The following is an 18,652-nucleotide window of genomic DNA, read 5'->3' on the forward strand; positions in this document are numbered from 1 at the left end:
TGGAACTATCTCCACCACCAAACACATACTGTGGACCTTTTTGTGTTTTTCACCGCGTCTTCCTGAAATGCACTGATCTTTTTCAGGTGTCACGAACTGATAGGCATTGGCCTCAGCCTGAACCCGGACTCTTCTTCAGATTGGTACGCCAGTATCCCTGAGACTGCGGGATCACCGGGCCCCCTGTAGGTTATTACTGGGAACAGCAAGCAAGACAGTGCAGGGAGAGGTAGAGTTTGAAGTGGAGATGCGGCTCTTGCGTCCAGCTCTGAAAACATTACCGCAATCTTCCTCAGCAACGCCAGATCCCTCACAAACAAAACAAAGGAGCTACAATCAGAGATTTACTACAACTGCTTTGTCCTGAGTGCTGTCTACTCACTGTAGCTGCATGCTGGATGCATCCAAACATCCCTGATTCCTCACTGGAGCTTCCGGGCCAGACGTTACACCGCCAGGACCACAACAAAGACTCTGGTAAGGGAAGGGGTGGTGGGCTCTGTGCTCATGTGCTTCAGGACAACAACAGTAGAATCACAGACAGTCACTGCGCACTTAGAATCCATTCAGTCCATTCAGTGCAGGTGCTTTTATCTACCTCACGGGCTAACGGTAGCCACAGTTACCATTGTTTACAACGCTAGCTCAAGTCTCATCCACCTCCAACTCCCATCAGCAGAAAGCAGAGCACCCAGAGCACATCCATGTTGTTGCTGGGACTTTAATAAGGCATTTTTGAAATCATTACCCTGCAAATTCCACCAGCATGTTAACTGTCCTAGCAGAGGGGACAGGACACTGGACCATGTGTACAGGAATAGAGCCACACTCCTCCCCACATGGGACAATCTGACCCCCTCTCTCTGCTCCTTATCTCTGCATACACCCCCTCTCAGGAAACAAACTCCTCTAAGCACCGGGGTCATTAAAACAAGGCCAGATGTTGTTCTCTTGATCTGACAGACTGATCCGTCTTCGAACCGCAGGACCTGGAAACCTTCACTCAGTCTGTCCTTTTCTACATTAAGTGCCTTGTAAAGAATGTGACAGTGACCAAACCATCCAGGTTTTTCCTAACCTGTGACGAGTGAAGTCCAGGCTCTGATCACAACTCGTAACTCAGCCGAAGGCTGAGAGACAGTTCTTTATACAGGACTGCCAGAGCCAACCTGGGGCGGAGGTACAGGAGGAAGACAGAGGGCTTGCTCACCGACAGCAACCCCCATCAGGTGCGGAGAGGTGTACAAAGCCCAGAGTCCCCCAACCCCCGACAGCAGCCTCAAACTCGCAGAGGAGCTCAACGTTTTTTTTGCTCTGTTTGAGGCCACCCCGCTAATCTCACCCGGACCCACAACACCACCACCTGGTAAAGAAGGCCCAGCAGGCCCAGCAGAATAAGAATAACCTGGAGCAGGAGCTGCTGCTGGCCTTCAGGCTCTCCTCCTGCCTGGTGTTTGGTACTCAGGGGGACAGACAGGCTGCACAGAGGGTCACTAATACCTCCAGACTCACTAACAGCTTCTTCCCTGGGCCATTCGGACTGTTAACACTACTTTCCTGTTTACTCCTGATGTTTTTACTATTTCTATGATTTTTACTGCTGCACAGTCAGCGTGGAGTAGCCACTATACTGTTGTACATGCACAATGACAATAAAGGGCCATTCAATTCTATTGTAGTGACTGATTTTAGCATGGATTTATTATTACTCATATATATATATATTAGAGATTTAAAAAATCATATACAGAACTAAATGGGAGCCCAACAAAAGCAGCGGCTTCAGTGCTCTTCCTCAGGGTCCTCACACAGGTACCACTAATGGTATTAAGGTGGTATTAACAGTCCAAAGACCACATTCAGGCTCAGGATCAGCTGCAGCTCGACTTCCTGACAATAAAATGAACAGAGTCAAGATGAAAAGAGAGAAAGCCCACAGAGCAAACACACTGCCTGTATTACCCCCACTCAGAATATAAAATCAACCTGATGGGAAATATTTAAGGTGGAAATCTCCACAGCCCAGCACAGGTGGGAAAAATGAAGTATAAATAGCTTATTACTATACTTATGTAGAACTTTTAGGAGCTGTACTTTAATTGAGTAGTTATTTTTTTAACCAATATGAGCGTAAACTGTAACACATGAAAGGCAATCCTACTCGTGTATGAATCACCGGGGTACGTCGCATAAAAAGAGATGAAAGAGGCACAACTGAAGTCAGGATGGTTTGTTCTGGACCTAACCCCTCACCGAGGGTAGGTGTCAGCATCAAGCTGAGAAGCAGGGAGTGGGAGGAGCATAAAGTAACGTTTTTCAAGTCAAAGACAGCGTTTCTGTAAGCGCAGCAACAGGACAACGTTTTACACGTGCAGGTAAATCAAACCGAGTTCATGCTGCCGTGCACAGACACATACGAGTCATTACTGCCTTTGCTTACATTTGAAAAACAACTATGAAGCATTTCTTAGTTATGTGTTAAACATTTCCCTGTTTATGACTTACTCCACAATTTTACATCTTTATTCTAACAGAACATGCTTTATAATCAAAATGATAGAATTTACTGCTCTTTACAGTTGGGGCAGATTTATATTGAGCATAGTTCAGGTTATTGTTGGCCCGCTCCCGGCGCCAACATGTAGGCAGCTGCTCATGTTCTGCTTCAGTGATTCAGGCTGACTGCATTTATTACAATGAAAATTCATCTCAAGTAAAGTTTATATTCTCATTTTTATACCACAAGGTTGAGTTACGTGTGCGCAGCTGTCAGACGTCCTCCAGGGAGCTACTCTTTCATTTCTTACTCCGTATCAGAGCCGCTACTTCTTCAAAGAGCTTATTTAGGACTTCGACATTTACTGGAGTATTTTTAAAACTACTATCTGTACTTCTTATTTAAATACAGAATGTCTGCCGCCTCTGCAGCTTTCAAATATTCAACTTGAAAATCTGCTTGTTTATAAGCCAACACACAAAAATCAGCATTTCCAGCCTGTTCAGCTTTTCAGGAACTGAGAAATACAGTTGACCATGACGCATGTTCCACTAAAGACCTTTGCCTTTCCTCGAACACCCACAGATCAGAAATCATTTTTCAAATCTTAGTTATGAACCTTCAGTTCGGTCGATAATCAACAGTATCGACAGCATGGCGTGACTCACGCCGTACCTGCATCCATCGTCTTTAAGGTGACAGGAGTGCCCATGGCAGCACGCTAAAGTTCCAGCACACAGAAAGCATTCAGCCACACAGCTCACCAGAGACGGGACGATTCAGAGGCGAACGATCGACAAACCAGTCCTTCTTTCTCCTTCCTTTCAGCCGCTCGCTAACAGCCACGACGCCTCCATCAATCAGCACGCCTTCACTCCCGTAAAGGAGGAAGAGACGAAGGGTGGGGGGCAGGAAGCAGAATCAGAGGTATTGTGACACACAGGGGTTCTTGGTTTCTCTCTGAAACTTGATGAATCAGACCTGGCGTCCACACACACACACACACACAGCTAACCCTGCCACGAGGACTGCACAGACCTCTTCACACCACCGAGGCACGAAAAGCAGGAAAAAGCTGCTAAAAGCAGTGTTTACATTCTTGAACTTGTTCATCTCTGGAATCAGTCCAGTCTCGACTTGTCAAAGTTTCTCTCTTTCACAGGAAAACCAACCTGACCACATCCCTGAGGCTAAATCCCCACAGCTCATCACAACATCAGCCCAGCTGTCACAGCCCAGCTGCTCGCTCGGCCCGTGTCCTCGTTCTCCTCAACACATTACGGACAAAACCCTTCACGTGCTTCTGGTCCGAGACGAGCGTCACATTACATCCAGTTTCAGCTCTCGTGCATGTTACAACATGACAGCACCTTCCCTGGTCTGCTGCTGCAAAGTCCATAAAGAAATGATTGTGTGGTGCGCGAGGACAACTCTCACACTCCTGATGGTGATGTGACCTCGTTACTGCTAGAAGAGGACGTGTTTGTGTGGCACACGAACAGACAGACACAGAGAGGACAAACAGTCAGAGGGCTTTACCAGAACATCCGCCATGTCGAGAGAGCGGCCGGTCGGTTAGAGCGCGCGTCGTCAGCGATGTTAGCAGGCCGGGCACACGCATGTCATCCACTCTTCAGCCTCGGACCTCTGCTTTACACACACACACGCACACACACACAGCGAAATATACAAACGCACACACAATCCAAATGGAGATGTTCACAAATGCAGCATCAAACAGCACCAACAAATCCACCAAGAGGCAGATTTATTCACAAGGTGTCCACACACACACACACACACACACACACACACACACACGAAGGAGAGAAAAAAGACCACAGTGAGTGTGTGTGTGCAAAAGTGTGAAAACAGCAAAGACACTGAAAGATTCTTAATGAACTTTATATTTAAACGATTCTGACACGTTGGCATGTTTTCTGGGCACTGTGAGGACGAGATGACATCATCACCTCTAATCTGAGCTGTGCCGCTCTTACTGACCCAGCATCATTGGGCCGCCTGGACTTATTTGGTCATTTTGGCTGTAATAGGGGCAGAAATCACACTATAAGTGAATGCTTTTGCCCCTTTTTTCAGAATAACCCCAGCTTTAAATATCTGTCAGTCATTTTACATCATTGTATTGTTGTGACAATGCAACAACAGTTTGAAGCGGACGAAAATAAAAAACAGACTCTGTGTTTTCAGATTTATAGTTAAGTGGAAACTGATATTCAACAGAAACAAAATGTAACACATCAACTCTAAAAATGAACTGTACTAAATATGTACAATGAAGTTTTTGAGCCTAGGCCACTCAGTTTTTTTTAAATCTGCAGGCCTTTTTTGGGGCGTTGCCACTTCTTCACACCCATGCATCATCAATTCTTACATGTGATTGGACCGTCGGTTGCTCGTGCTTTCTAAAGATGCACCATAAAGTTTCGTGAAGCTCATCTTCTCGTCTTTCAGTAAGCGTTCACATTTTCTCTCTAGCATAAACGATGACTGAGTTACCGTCGTTTAAAGAGCGCTTGTAAAATGGGCCTGTCAGCGGGCCCATCGTCAATAAAGGGTCATCGATCAGCAGAGATGAGCGAGCTCCTGATGCATTCAATTAGTTGTAAACATTTGGAGGACGTGAGTGTGGCGAGCGTAAAACCATATGAGGGAACAATGACACCTGTACTAAACAGTCAGATTTTAATCCAGTTCATCAGATTCCAGTTAACGAACCATTCAGGCAAACACAGTAAAGTTTTTGTGCACCGTGATTTCATGCAAAGTCTCCCTAAAGACGAGAACTCCACCCACCATCAGAGGTGGAGCTGAGGATGTTTCCACTGTAACACATGGACAGAAAAAACTGAGTAACTAAAATTTCTGGTTCTGAAAATACTTTTTCTCCAACTCTGGAAGAAAGAAGCTCTGTTGAAGGTTAGAATCAGTGGTCAGCCATCATGCCACCGCTCTTTATCACTTTCAATAGGAAAAGCTGACAATGGGGGAGGTTAGGGGTAAGGCTGGGGGAGATAAAGGCTGTAAACGGACCCTCACTGCTGTTAGCTTTTCTATATTCACACCCTGACACACCAGCGCACAGGAAACCTCTGTGTTCAGGGGTTTGTCCAAGGACAACATCCAGGATGAAGGAACAGGGATCGAACCACTGACCTCACATTAAGGAGGCGCCACGATGAGTCACAGGCTGACTCCATGTGTATTTTATCATGTGAAGAACTACACGATGTTTGTGTGTCTATTTGTGAATGGAGAGGAGATGGAACTCTTTAAAGCCACTTGTTTTTTCTTTAGCAGTTTCCTTGCTTACATGTTGGGTAACACAGAGTCACTTTGATCGTCATCTTGGGTAATGTCGGGTTATCACAAGTTTCTCCGTCAGTCCCACATCTGCTTCATGTACTGTCCACTCTGTCTCCATCATCATCTTCCAGTTATTGTGTTCAATACCTGCTGCACAATCCACTTCGTATTGTCTCTGTTTATTGTACAGTTAGTATTGTATAGTTAGTAATAGTACCTTTTTATTTCCCAATTTAAGTTACTATTTATTTGTAATTCCTACATTTATATCTCTTGGAGATTTATCTTTTATATTCTTATAAATGCACCATGTGTATACTGTTGTACTGACAATAAAGTTCTTGTATCTTGAATCACTGCTGTGGTTCTCTGAGTGAATATGACCTTTACTTTAACAGGCTGATGAAGCAGCATCGTCTGATAAAAGCCCACAGACGTACGCATCGGTGAAGCAAAGATGGCCGGAGTGCTAGAAACACAAGACAAAAGGAGAAACAGACAGAAGGGAAGAAGATGAGCAGTCTGAAAAAGAGGAAGTAAGCAACAGACATAATGAAGAAAGACACAGGAAGAGGAAGTGTGTACCAACTGGCAACAGGAAGACAGAAAAAGCCGTCCTGCTCCTCGTCCTCCAGCGGCTATCTGAGAAGTGGCTTTATTTAAAGTTCACAAGAGACTTCAAACAAACCAGCACAGCTTTCTTTCCAGAGGCTTCCAAAGACTTTCACATTAAGACACATTATTGCAATGACCCACAACCCTCACCTCCAACATGCTTTTAAGCCTAACATGTAAAACCAAGAGTGACATGAAGGGAGGGCTGGGTGTTCAGACAAAAGGGAAACGGAGTCGAGGCGAAGCACCCGCAGGTGATCAGTAATGATTACAGACAGGTGTTTGTTCCACTCTGAGGGACTTGGATGTAAAAACTGCTGCTCGAAATACGATTCCTTAAATGCAGAAACACGTTATTTCTGCTTTTCAGTGTCTCTTCCTCCTGAAACCAGAGCCAGCACCCTATATGGTCATAACGACAACATTCCCATAAATCCCCATACTGCAGTTTATCCTGACGTAAGCTATACGAGTCATCGACACACCGAAGAAAGGAAGGAAGCACGAAGGAACACTTTGTGTCTGTTTGTCCCAAATGCAGCTCTAAATTTAAGGAACACGGTTCAATTCTCTCACATGAGCAAGGCAGCAACACTGCTTGGCCTCACGTTTGAATTCCAGGTTAGCAACACATGATCAGGGTTAACCTGTGAAATTCAACAAACCTCATTATGAGAGTAAATGGTAAATGCACTGATTCTTATATAGCGCTTTTCTTCTCAAAGCGCTCTATACAATCTATACAACAGACCTCATTCACCCACTCATACAAGCACTTCCTTCTGTACTCTAAGCATTCATACACATTCACACTCCGATGCATCGGAGAGCAACTTGGGGTCAGTTTTAGGTTCTTGCCCAAGGATACTTGGCATGCAGGCTGGGGAAGCCAAGGATCGAACCACCAACCTTCCGGTCAGTAGCTGATCTGCTCTACCACCTGAGCCACAGCCACCCCAGAGAGCTACCCCAATATTTCTAACAGACATGGAGATGTGTCAGGCAGATCACATCACCATGAGGACCTTGCAGTCTCATGTAAAACTTGCAGATGTGGGCCACAGCTGTGTGTGCCCTTCTTTGGGGAGTATTTTGGATTTAGTGGTGATAAAAGTGAGCCAGCCGAAACAGAAAATGCTGTTTCAGCTAGGGCTGGGCCATATCATACCGTTCACGGTAATACCGGTACAATGTTAGGCAACGATAAGAAAATGAAATATGGCGATAGAATATGGGTAAAACGCGCATGTGCAGTGCCTTTGTTTTTATACGCACATGGAGGAAAAAGCATGGCGGCGACGGAGAATGGGAAGGGCGAAAGCGGATCGTTGAATGAAACACATGAACCAGAACTGGTTTGTAAAAATGCTGCAGCTTCAGTGGTGTGGAACTGGTTTAGCTTTCGTCCGTCAGATACACAACAAAGCACTATTTTTGGTAGAGCATGCTAGCGGGCCGTCGTTATTACCGTGTTTTTTGGAAAATACGGCACACTTAAAATCAATCCTTTGATTTTTCTGAAAATCGACAGCGTCCCTTATAATCCCGTGTGCCTTATGTATGAACTCTGGTTGTGTTTACTGACCTCGAAACGATGTTATGTGCTACACGGCGCTGGAAAATCTGTCAAATGTTTCAGTACGACTTTGCTAAGCTACGAAGCCGCACCGCTTGATGGATTGTCGGAGCATTACGGCTATCGTAGGCAGGAGCCTCGCGGAGTGATACGTACTGTGCTTCAACATAATATTACCGTATTGTGTGTGTATAACCTCTTTTTAAGTTTTGTGGATATTATACATGGTTATGCTGAGGATATGTCGGCCAGTTTCCACTGGAAATGCCTTTTGGTTAAACTGTCAGCAAGGAATTTGCATTTGCACTGTTACATTTTTATATAACTTTAATGCACATAAAAAACAGCTGCTTGTTTAAGTGAAAATACATCTATGTTTTTTTTTTGCACTAATAAACTTGAGGAGTTGTAAAGTATTTTGTCTCGTGTCAATTATATCATCAGTTATATCGTTATCGCAAATTTTCAAATGTATATCGTGATAAATATTTTTGGTCATATCGCCCTGCTCTACGTGTGCGTCTCTGATCATTTTCCTGAGCTGTTCACTTTAACTTTGGGCTGTTTGTTGATAAGCCGTGCACTGCAGCAAACAAAGGACGAGCCCTTAATACTTTGATAGCACCTAAATTTTCTGTTGCATTTATGGATTGTGGAAAAATGAACTCCAGCTGTGAAAGCGCTGAGGACGTTCTGACTTTAATTCAACCTGCACTGATATCTTGGACTGAATCGCTCCACTCAGGACTGTGCATGCTGAGCCATTATCAGAGCCATGGCTGAATGAACATACGCACAGCCTTAGACGTGACTGCAGACACGCTGAGAGGAGATGGAAAAACGATAGGCTTCATGTTTCTTTACAGATTCTTAGGAACTGTGTCTCTGCTTACCAAGAGGCTGCACAGACTGCAAACACTCAGCTTGTCTCAAACCTGGTGTCCACAGACAGCCTCAGGTACTTTATAATATTTTAATCCTATTTTTAGTCCATGTGATGATGTCAGATGTATAGTTGATGACTTTTCGGCATTTTTACTGATAAAGTTTCTTATGTCTGGTCGCCCACTGCCTCAGACCTCAGTGTTCCTCCCGTGTGCTCAGCTGTCTCAGTTTGAGTGAACTGTCTGTGGTAGTTCATCACCGAAGATCATCACACTGCACATCAGATCGGCTTCCTCCAAATCTGCTTAAAAATACTTTTAATACTGTCAGGCTTTTATCCACAGATTAATCAACACTTGCCTTGCTACAGGCTGTGTCCCATCATGTTTTAAACAAGCTGTAGTTCAGCCTCGTTTAAAAAATCACAATCTGGGCCCAACTGTTCTGTCCAATTACAGGCCAATCTCAAAGCTTCCCTTTCTTTCAAAAGTTCTGGAGAAAGCGGTCTATTTACAGTTGCAGGCTCACCTCGATCTTAATGAGATCGATGAAAAGTTTCAATCTTGTTTTAAATCAGTACACAGCACTGAGACGGCACTTTGAAGGGTTGTTAATGATATTCCCTTAACTCTGGATGTTGTTGGACCTGACAGCAGTCTTTGGGTGCAGGCAGGTGAGCGCAGTAGTCCAGTGCAAGGCCAGCTGATGTCTTTGAACGTGTTATTCATGTGTTCATTAGCTGCAGACTGAACTACTGCAGTTCTCTGTACTTTGGTCTGGACCAGGCCTCTTCATCGTCTCCAGTTGGTCCACAATGCAGCTGCTCGTCTGCTGACTGGCACTAAACTGAAGGAGCCTGTAACCCAGTGTTGGCCCCTCACTGGCTCCCTGTTCCTCACAGGATCCAAATCTTACTTTTTGTTTTTAAATCACAAACCGGCCGAGCCCCTTCTCACCTGTCTGAGCTCCTGGAAGAACCGTGAGGTCAGAACTAACCTCAACTATTCCTGGACTAAACTCAAGTGTGGTGGTGACAGAGGCTTCTCTGTGGCAGGTCCCAGACTCTGCAATAGTCTTCCTCTTAATATCAGACCTGCACAAACACTAACATTTTAAATCATCACTAAAGACACATTTTATGGTCTGGCTTTTAACACACGTTGACCTAAACATTTTGGTTTTAACAGCCTTAGTTGTTGTTTTTATTGACTTGTTTTATTTATTTATTTATTTTTTCCTCTCTTCGATGTTTTACCTGCATCATTGTTGTGCATCTTATTTTAGTGGTATTTTACATTGCACTTTGTGCAGCATGGACTGTTGGTAATGTGCTACATAAATAAACTTGACCTTGATTTGACCTCACAGATAATGAATCTTCCTCCTATGGCAGGTGAACACACCTGTCACTGTATTACAGCTTCATACAGCTGTTTTTCTTACATTTACACTACCAGTCGAACGTTTGGACACAGCTTCTCATTGAATGGTTTTTCTGTATTTTTACTACTTTACACATTGTAGATACAAACATCAAATATATGAATCGAGATTTATGGAAAGATGCAGCAAAGAAAGATTGATAAAAACACTAAATATGTTTTATATTTTAGATTCTGAAAGTAGCCGTCCTTTGCTTTGTTGACTGCAAACCCTCGGCCTTCTCTCAATGAGCTACATGATGTCGTCACCTGACATGGTTTCACCTCACAGGTGTGCCTGTCAGGGTTCACAGTTGTCAAACACAGCCCTATTTGACAACTGTTAGAATTCATATTATGGCAAGAACCAATCACACTGAACCAGCATGGCTGCCACAGCATCCTGCAGACACATGCCAGGACAGCACAATGAGCCCAAACACACCTCCAGGCTGTGTGACAGTGATGTGAGGCCTCCACAGTCACCTGACCTAAACCCAGTGGAGATGGTTTGGGATGAGATGGAGTGCAGAGTAAAGGCAAAAGGCCAACAAGTGCTCAGCATCTCTGGGAACTCCTTCAGGACTGTTGGAAACCATTTCAGGCGACGACCTCATGAAGCTGATGGAGAGAATGAGAAGAGTGAGCAAAGCAGGAATCAAAGCAAAGGCTGGATGTTACCAAGAATCTAAAACACGGTTTTGAGTTATTTCACCCTTTTTTGTTTACTACATAGTTCCTTCTGTAGTTTTGATGACTTCAGTCAGAATCTACAATGTAAACAGTCATGAAAATAAAGAAGAACCATTCAATGAGCAGGTGTGTCCAAACGTTCGACTGGTAGTGCACAAAAAGTTTTTGAATGCAGTTTGCACTTCTGTTATAAAATGTCAGTTTTAGTTTTACCATGTTTAACTAACTTTATTTGGACTTTTCTTAGTTTTTAACACTGTTGTAAATATATTAAATCTTATAGTATAAGGCTCTGGATGGGCACAGTGGCACCTTTAAGTGTGTTGTGTCTTGTTGTGTATTGTAGACTGGACTCTTTATCAGGCTCCTGTAACACAAACATTTCCCTTGTGGGATCAATAAAGTATCTATCCATGAGAGCCTCTGTCAGAATATCAGAACATATTTCCTGATAACAGAACCTGTGTCAGAACACTAAAACATCAGTGGCATCAACACCTCTGTCAGAGAACGAGAACGTCTGTCAGAACACCAGAACCTACGTCAGATCTTCAGAGCCTCTCTTACAAGGTCAAAATCTTTCAGAACACGAGAATGTCGTTCATGACAACAGAACTCTTGTTAATGCACCAGAACGTCTGTCAGAACATCTGTCAGAACGTCTGTCAGAACATCTGTCAGAACATTTGTCCGGACATCTGTCAGAACATCTTAGCCTCTGCTAGAACACCAGAACGTCTGTCAGAACATTTGTCCGGACATCTGTCAGAACATCTTAGCCTTTGCTAGCACACCAGAAAGTCTGTCAGAACATCTGTCAGAACATCTTAGCCTTTGCTAGAACACCAGAACGTCTGTCAGAACATCTGTCCGGACATCTGTCAGAACATCTTAGCCTTTGCTAGAACACCAGAACGTCTGTCAGAACATCTGTCCGGACATCTGTCAGAACGTCTTAGCCTCTGCTAGAACACCAGAACGTCTGTCAGAACGTCTGTCAGAACATCTGTCCGGACATCTGTCAGAACATCTTAGCCTTTGCTAGAACACAAGAACGTCTGTCAGAACATCTTAGCCTCTGCTAGCTCACCATAACATCTGTCAGAACATCTGTCTGGACATCTGTCAGAACATCTTAGCCTCTGCTAGAACACCAGAACGTCTGTCAGAACATCTGTCCGGACATCTGTCAGAACATCTTAGCCTCTGCTAGAACACCAGAACGTCTGTCAGAACATCTGTCAGAACATCTGTCAGAACATTTGTCCGGACATCTGTCAGAACATCTTAGCCTTTGCTAGAACACCAGAAAGTCTGTCAGAACATCTGTCAGAACATTTGTCCGGACATCTGTCAGAACATCTTAGCCTCTGCTAGAACACCGGAACGTCTGTCAGAACATCTGTCCGGACATCTGTCAGAACATCTTAGCCTTTGCTAGAACACCAGAAAGTCTGTCAGAACGTCTGTCAGAACATTTGTCCGGACATCTGTCAGAACATCTTAGCCTCTGCTAGAACACCAGAACGTCTGTCAGAACATCTCTCAGAACATTTGTCCGGACATCTGTCAGAACATCTTAGCCTTTGCTAGAACACCAGAACGTCTGTCAGAACATCTTAGCCTCTGCTAACTCACCAGAACATCTGTCTGGACATCTGTCAGAACATCTTGGCCTCTGCTAGAACACCAGAACGTCTGTCAGAACATCTGTCCGGACATCTGTCAGAACATCTTAGCCTCTGCTAGAACACCAGAACGTCTGTCAGAACATCTGTCAGAACATCTGTCAGAACATCTGTCAGAACATTTGTCCGGACATCTGTCAGAACATCTTAGCCTTTGCTAGAACACCAGAACGTCTGTCAGAACATTTGTCCGGACATCTGTCAGAACATCTTAGCCTCTGCTAGCTCACCAGAACATCTGTCAGAACATCTGTCCGGACATCTGTCAGAACGTCTTAGCCTCTGCTAGAACACCAGAACGTCTGTCAGAACGTCTGTCAGAACATCTGTCCGGACATCTGTCAGAACATCTTAGCCTTTGCTAGAACACCAGAACGTCTGTCAGAACATCTTAGCCTCTGCTAGCTCACCATAACATCTGTCAGAACATCTGTCTGGACATCTGTCAGAACATCTTAGCCTCTGCTAGAGCACCAGAACGTCTGTCAGAACATCTGTCCGGACATCTGTCAGAACATCTTAGCCTTTGCTAGAACACCAGAACGTCTGTCAGAACATCTGTCCGGACATCTGTCAGAACATCTTAGCCTTTGCTAGAACACCAGAACGTCTGTCAGAACATCTGTCCGGACATCTGTCAGAACATCTTAGCCTTTGCTAGAACACCAGAACGTCTGTCAGAACATTTGTCAGAACATCTGTCAGAACATCTGTCAGAACATTTGTCCGGACATCTGTCAGAACATCTTAGTCTCTGCTAGAACACCGGAACGTCTGTCAGAACATCTGTCCGGACATCTGTCAGAACATCTTAGCCTTTGCTAGAACACCAGAACGTCTGTCAGAACATCTGTCCGGACATCTGTCAGAACATCTTAGCCTTTGCTAGAACACCAGAACGTCTGTCAGAACATTTGTCCGGACATCTGTCAGAACATCTTAGCCTCTGCTAGCTCACCAGAACATCTGTCAGAACATCTGTCCGGACATCTGTCATAACGTCTTAGCCTCTGCTAGAACACCAGAACGTCTGTCAGAACGTCTGTCAGAACATCTGTCCGGACATCTGTCAGAACATCTTAGCCTTTGCTAGAACACCAGAACGTCTGTCAGAACATCTTAGCCTCTGCTAGCTCACCAGAACATCTGTCTGGACATCTGTCAGAACATCTTAGCCTCTGCTAGAACACCAGAACGTCTGTCAGAACATCTGTCCGGACATCTGTCAGAACATCTTAGCCTCTGCTAGAACACCAGAACGTCTGTCAGAACATCTGTCAGAACATTTGTCCGGACATCTGTCAGAACATCTTAGCCTTTGCTAGAACACCAGAACGTCTGTCAGAACATTTGTCCGGACATCTGTCAGAACATCTTAGCCTGTGCTAGAACACCAGAACGTCTGTCAGAACATTTGTCCGGACATCTGTCAGAACATCTTAGCCTCTGCTAGAACACCAGAACGTCTGTCAGAACATCTGTCCGGACATCTGTCAGAACATCTTAGCCTTTGCTAGAACACCAGAACGTCTGTCAGAACATTTGTCCGGACATCTGTCAGAACATCTTAGCCTTTGCTAGAACACCAGAACGTCTGTCAGAACATCTTAGCCTCTGCTAGCTCACCATAACATCTGTCAGAACATCTGTCTGGACATCTGTCAGAACATCTTAGCCTCTGCTAGAACACCAGAACGTCTGTCAGAACATCTGTCCGGACATCTGTCAGAACATCTTAGCCTTTGCTAGAACACCAGAACGTCTGTCAGAACATCTGTCAGAACATCTGTCAGAACATTTGTCCGGACATCTGTCAGAACATCTTAGTCTCTGCTAGAACACCGGAACGTCTGTCAGAACATCTGTCCGGACATCTGTCAGAACATCTTAGCCTTTGCTAGAACACCAGAACGTCTGTCAGAACATCTGTCCGGACATCTGTCAGAACATCTTAGCCTTTGCTAGAACACCAGAACGTCTGTCAGAACATTTGTCCGGACATCTGTCAGAACATCTTAGCCTCTGCTAGCTCACCAGAACATCTGTCAGAACATCTGTCCGGACATCTGTCATAACGTCTTAGCCTCTGCTAGAACACCAGAACGTCTGTCAGAACGTCTGTCAGAACATCTGTCCGGACATCTGTCAGAACATCTTAGCCTTTGCTAGAACACCAGAACGTCTGTCAGAACATCTTAGCCTCTGCTAGCTCACCAGAACATCTGTCTGGACATCTGTCAGAACATCTTAGCCTCTGCTAGAACACCAGAACGTCTGTCAGAACATCTGTCCGGACATCTGTCAGAACATCTTAGCCTCTGCTAGAACACCAGAACGTCTGTCAGAACATCTGTCAGAACATCTGTCCGGACATCTGTCAGAACATCTTAGCCTCTGCTAGCTCACCAGAACATCTGTCAGAACATCTGTCCGGACATCTGTCAGAACGTCTTAGCCTCTGCTAGAACACCAGAACGTCTGTCAGAACGTCTGTCAGAACATCTGTCCGGACATCTGTCAGAACATCTTAGCCTTTGCTAGAACACCAGAACGTCTGTCAGAACATCTTAGCCTCTGCTAGCTCACCAGAACATCTGTCTGGACATCTGTCAGAACATCTTAGCCTCTGCTAGAACACCAGAACGTCTGTCAGAACATCTGTCCGGACATCTGTCAGAACATCTTAGCCTCTGCTAGAACACCAGAACGTCTGTCAGAACATCTGTCAGAACATCTGTCAGAACATTTGTCCGGACATCTGTCAGAACATCTTAGCCTTTGCTAGAACACCAGAACGTCTGTCAGAACATCTGTCCGGACATCTGTCAGAACATCTTAGCCTTTGCTAGAACACCAGAACGTCTGTCAGAACATTTGTCCGGACATCTGTCAGAACATCTTAGCCTCTGCTAGAACACCAGAACGTCTGTCAGAACATCTGTCAGAACATCTGTCAGAACATCTGTCCGGACATCTGTCAGAACGTCTTAGCCTCTGCTAGAACACCAGAACGTCTGTCAGAACGTCTGTCAGAACATCTGTCCGGACATCTGTCAGAACATCTTAGCCTTTGCTAGAACACCAGAACGTCTGTCAGAACATCTTAGCCTCTGCTAGCTCACCAGAACATCTGTCTGGACATCTGTCAGAACATCTTAGCCTCTGCTAGAACACCAGAACGTCTGTCAGAACATCTGTCCGGACATCTGTCAGAACATCTTAGCCTCTGCTAGAACACCAGAACGTCTGTCAGAACATCTGTCAGAACATCTGTCAGAACATTTGTCCGGACATCTGTCAGAACATCTTAGCCTTTGCTAGAACACCAGAACGTCTGTCAGAACATCTGTCCGGACATCTGTCAGAACATCTTAGCCTTTGCTAGAACACCAGAACGTCTGTCAGAACATTTGTCCGGACATCTGTCAGAACATCTTAGCCTTTGCTAGAACACCAGAACGTCTGTCAGAACATTTGTCCGGACATCTGTCAGAACATCTTAGCCTCTGCTAGAACACCAGAACGTCTGTCAGAACATCTGTCAGAACATCTGTCAGAACATTTGTCCGGACATCTGTCAGAACATCTTAGCCTTTGCTAGAACACCAGAACGTCTGTCAGAACATCTGTCCGGACATCTGTCAGAACATCTTAGCCTTTGCTAGAACACCAGAACGTCTGTCAGAACATTTGTCCGGACATCTGTCAGAACATCTTAGCCTTTGCTAGAACACCAGAACGTCTGTCAGAACATTTGTCCGGACATCTGTCAGAACATCTTAGCCTCTGCTAGAACACCAGAACGTCTGTCAGAACATCTGTCAGAACATCTGTCAGAACATTTGTCCGGACATCTGTCAGAACATCTTAGCCTTTGCTAGAACACCAGAACGTCTGTCAGAACATTTGTCCGGACATCTGTCAGAACATCTTAGCCTCTGCTAGAACACCAGAACGTCTGTCAGAACATCTGTCCGGACATCTGTCAGAACATCTTAGCCTTTGCTAGAACACCAGAACGTCTGTCAGAACATTTGTCCGGACATCTGTCAGAACATCTTAGCCTCTGCTAGCTCACCAGAACATCTGTCAGAACATCTGTCCGGACATCTGTCAGAACATCTTAGCCTCCGCTAGAACACCAGAACGTCTTTTCATGAAAACAGAACCTCTGTCAGAACGCCAAAACATGGCTAACAACACCAGAACATCTGTCACAGCAGGAGAACAGAAGTCCGGTCTAACCCATTAAAGTTTGTCCCTGCTGGTCTGGACCGGGCCTTCCTCACTGAGCCTTTTGCACACATGAGAGCTGAAGGAAACAAGCACGGAGTGAAGGAAAGAGGACTAAAGAGCTGCCTTCCTCTCCTCACTCCTCCCCCAGAGCTGTCGGTCCAATGTCACTCAGAGAGGAAGCAGGAAAGGAGACACGGGTCCTCCTCTCCCCCCACCCCCGCACACTGGCCGCTCGTTGGCAGGGGGGGAGGGAGGAATCACCGACCTTCCGGCGGAGCGGCGTGGCCGCGGACGGGAGCCCGCACGGGGGCTTGAAGTGAAAGCGCGCCCCCCGCCCCCCTCCTCTGCAGCTCATACTCACAATCTGGGCTTGAAGGAGGTCCGCGGGGCGGCTTCCGCTGCGCTTCCGGAGGCACATCCGCGTGCGTCTGTCTGCCTTCACCGCCGCGCACCGGGAGCTTTTTATCATTTACACCAATCAGCGTTCACCGCCGCCGGAGCAGAACAAGACGGAGAAGAGGAAGGAGTCCTCCTCCTCCTCCTCCTACTCGGGTTTTTCCCAGAGAGAGAGAGAGAGAGAGAGAGAGAGAGACAGCCACGCAGAACAGGAGAGAGATCACCGCCCTGACGGACACGGGCGCCACGGCGCATGCGCAGATACATAACGTCCATGCAGGCAGGAGCGCTGGAGTTGAAAAAAAACTTTATCAACTGTTTACTCACGTTATTGAAGCACGCGGTTAGTTATTACACACCAGACAGCAAACCACACCTACCTGTCCAGTAACACAGACACACACACACACACACTCCTGCAGCTGTGTCATGATTTCTATACAGCACGACGTTTGAGTAAAACAGGAAACATTTGTGTTTAAACTCTGGCCAGCGCTGATCCTTGGCATTAAGATCAGAGAGCAGTTTGTTTCAATCAGATAACAGAGATAACTAATAGCCTCGGTGACGTCACTGCTCACTGCCTACACACCTGTTTGTTTTTTTGTTTTTTTTACCTTGTCTTTAAATCATTGTTCAGTTTCGATGCTGATATTGTTACAAATGTCCCTGCAGCTTAAAGTGTGAGGGGGGTCAGAAAGTCATGTTTAGTCCTGAGTTTTCTGTTTCAATGGAGACGCTGCGGGCTTGAATAACTTTTCAGTCAAAGAACCAGCTGGACAGCTTCCTGTGGCTTCTGCAAACAGACACACACGGTGAACAGCAGGGGGCGCCATCCACCAAGGAGAGGGCAAAGAGCGAGCTGGAAGATGGGAAGTTTTTATGAATTGATTTCCTTCCTGGTTTCCATTCACTGATGATCGTCTTAAACTGGTGCACAGGTGAGGTGGAGTCACTGACTCACCTGTGTAACACTGAACGAGTGCACACACCACACATTTGTAAACCACAGCTGGAGGAAACAGGAAACTCTGTCCTGCCTCTGGCTGTGTTTTGGCAGCAGCCTTCACTGACTGATATTAGGGTGACCTTTGAACCCAGCCTGCATTGTGTTTCTGATATCAAATTTGTTTCCACCACCTGCAGCTGATCTGCTGCTCACTCTGACTCAGCAGGCGGTCTTTCTCAGGTGTTCTCAGCCTGTTTTGACACACACCGACTCACAGGTGAGCTGCCACCAGCACACTGTGCAGTTTATCCTGTCACCACATGAGGGCACTGACACTGCACACTGAGTTTCTGACACGCTCGCAGTGTT

The 18,652-nt window shown here is 45.6% G+C and overlaps 1 protein-coding gene across 7 annotated transcripts in view; it reads right to left on the reverse strand.

Annotated features, from left to right (window-relative positions):
- rgs19 (regulator of G protein signaling 19) overlaps positions 1–17,545 on the reverse strand; it is a 39,984-nt gene extending 22,439 nt beyond the window's left edge. For 2 of the 7 annotated variants that reach the window (XM_063463874.1, XM_063463873.1), the window contains exon 1: positions 17,300–17,545. In XM_063463874.1, the coding sequence (XP_063319944.1) occupies positions 17,300–17,407 (108 nt within the window). In that variant the 5' untranslated portion in view covers positions 17,408–17,545. Of the gene's footprint in view, positions 1–382; positions 433–3,261; positions 3,369–4,036; positions 4,148–6,208; positions 6,276–17,299 lie in introns of those variants that run through there. The other 5 variants (XM_063463877.1, XM_063463876.1, XM_063463878.1 and 2 more) reach the window with 5 other exon arrangements.
- Between the last annotated feature and the right edge of the window lie 1,107 nt (positions 17,546–18,652).

This window comes from Pelmatolapia mariae, linkage group LG20, assembly GCF_036321145.2.
Source record: "Pelmatolapia mariae isolate MD_Pm_ZW linkage group LG20, Pm_UMD_F_2, whole genome shotgun sequence".
NCBI lineage: Eukaryota > Metazoa > Chordata > Actinopteri > Cichliformes > Cichlidae > Pelmatolapia > Pelmatolapia mariae.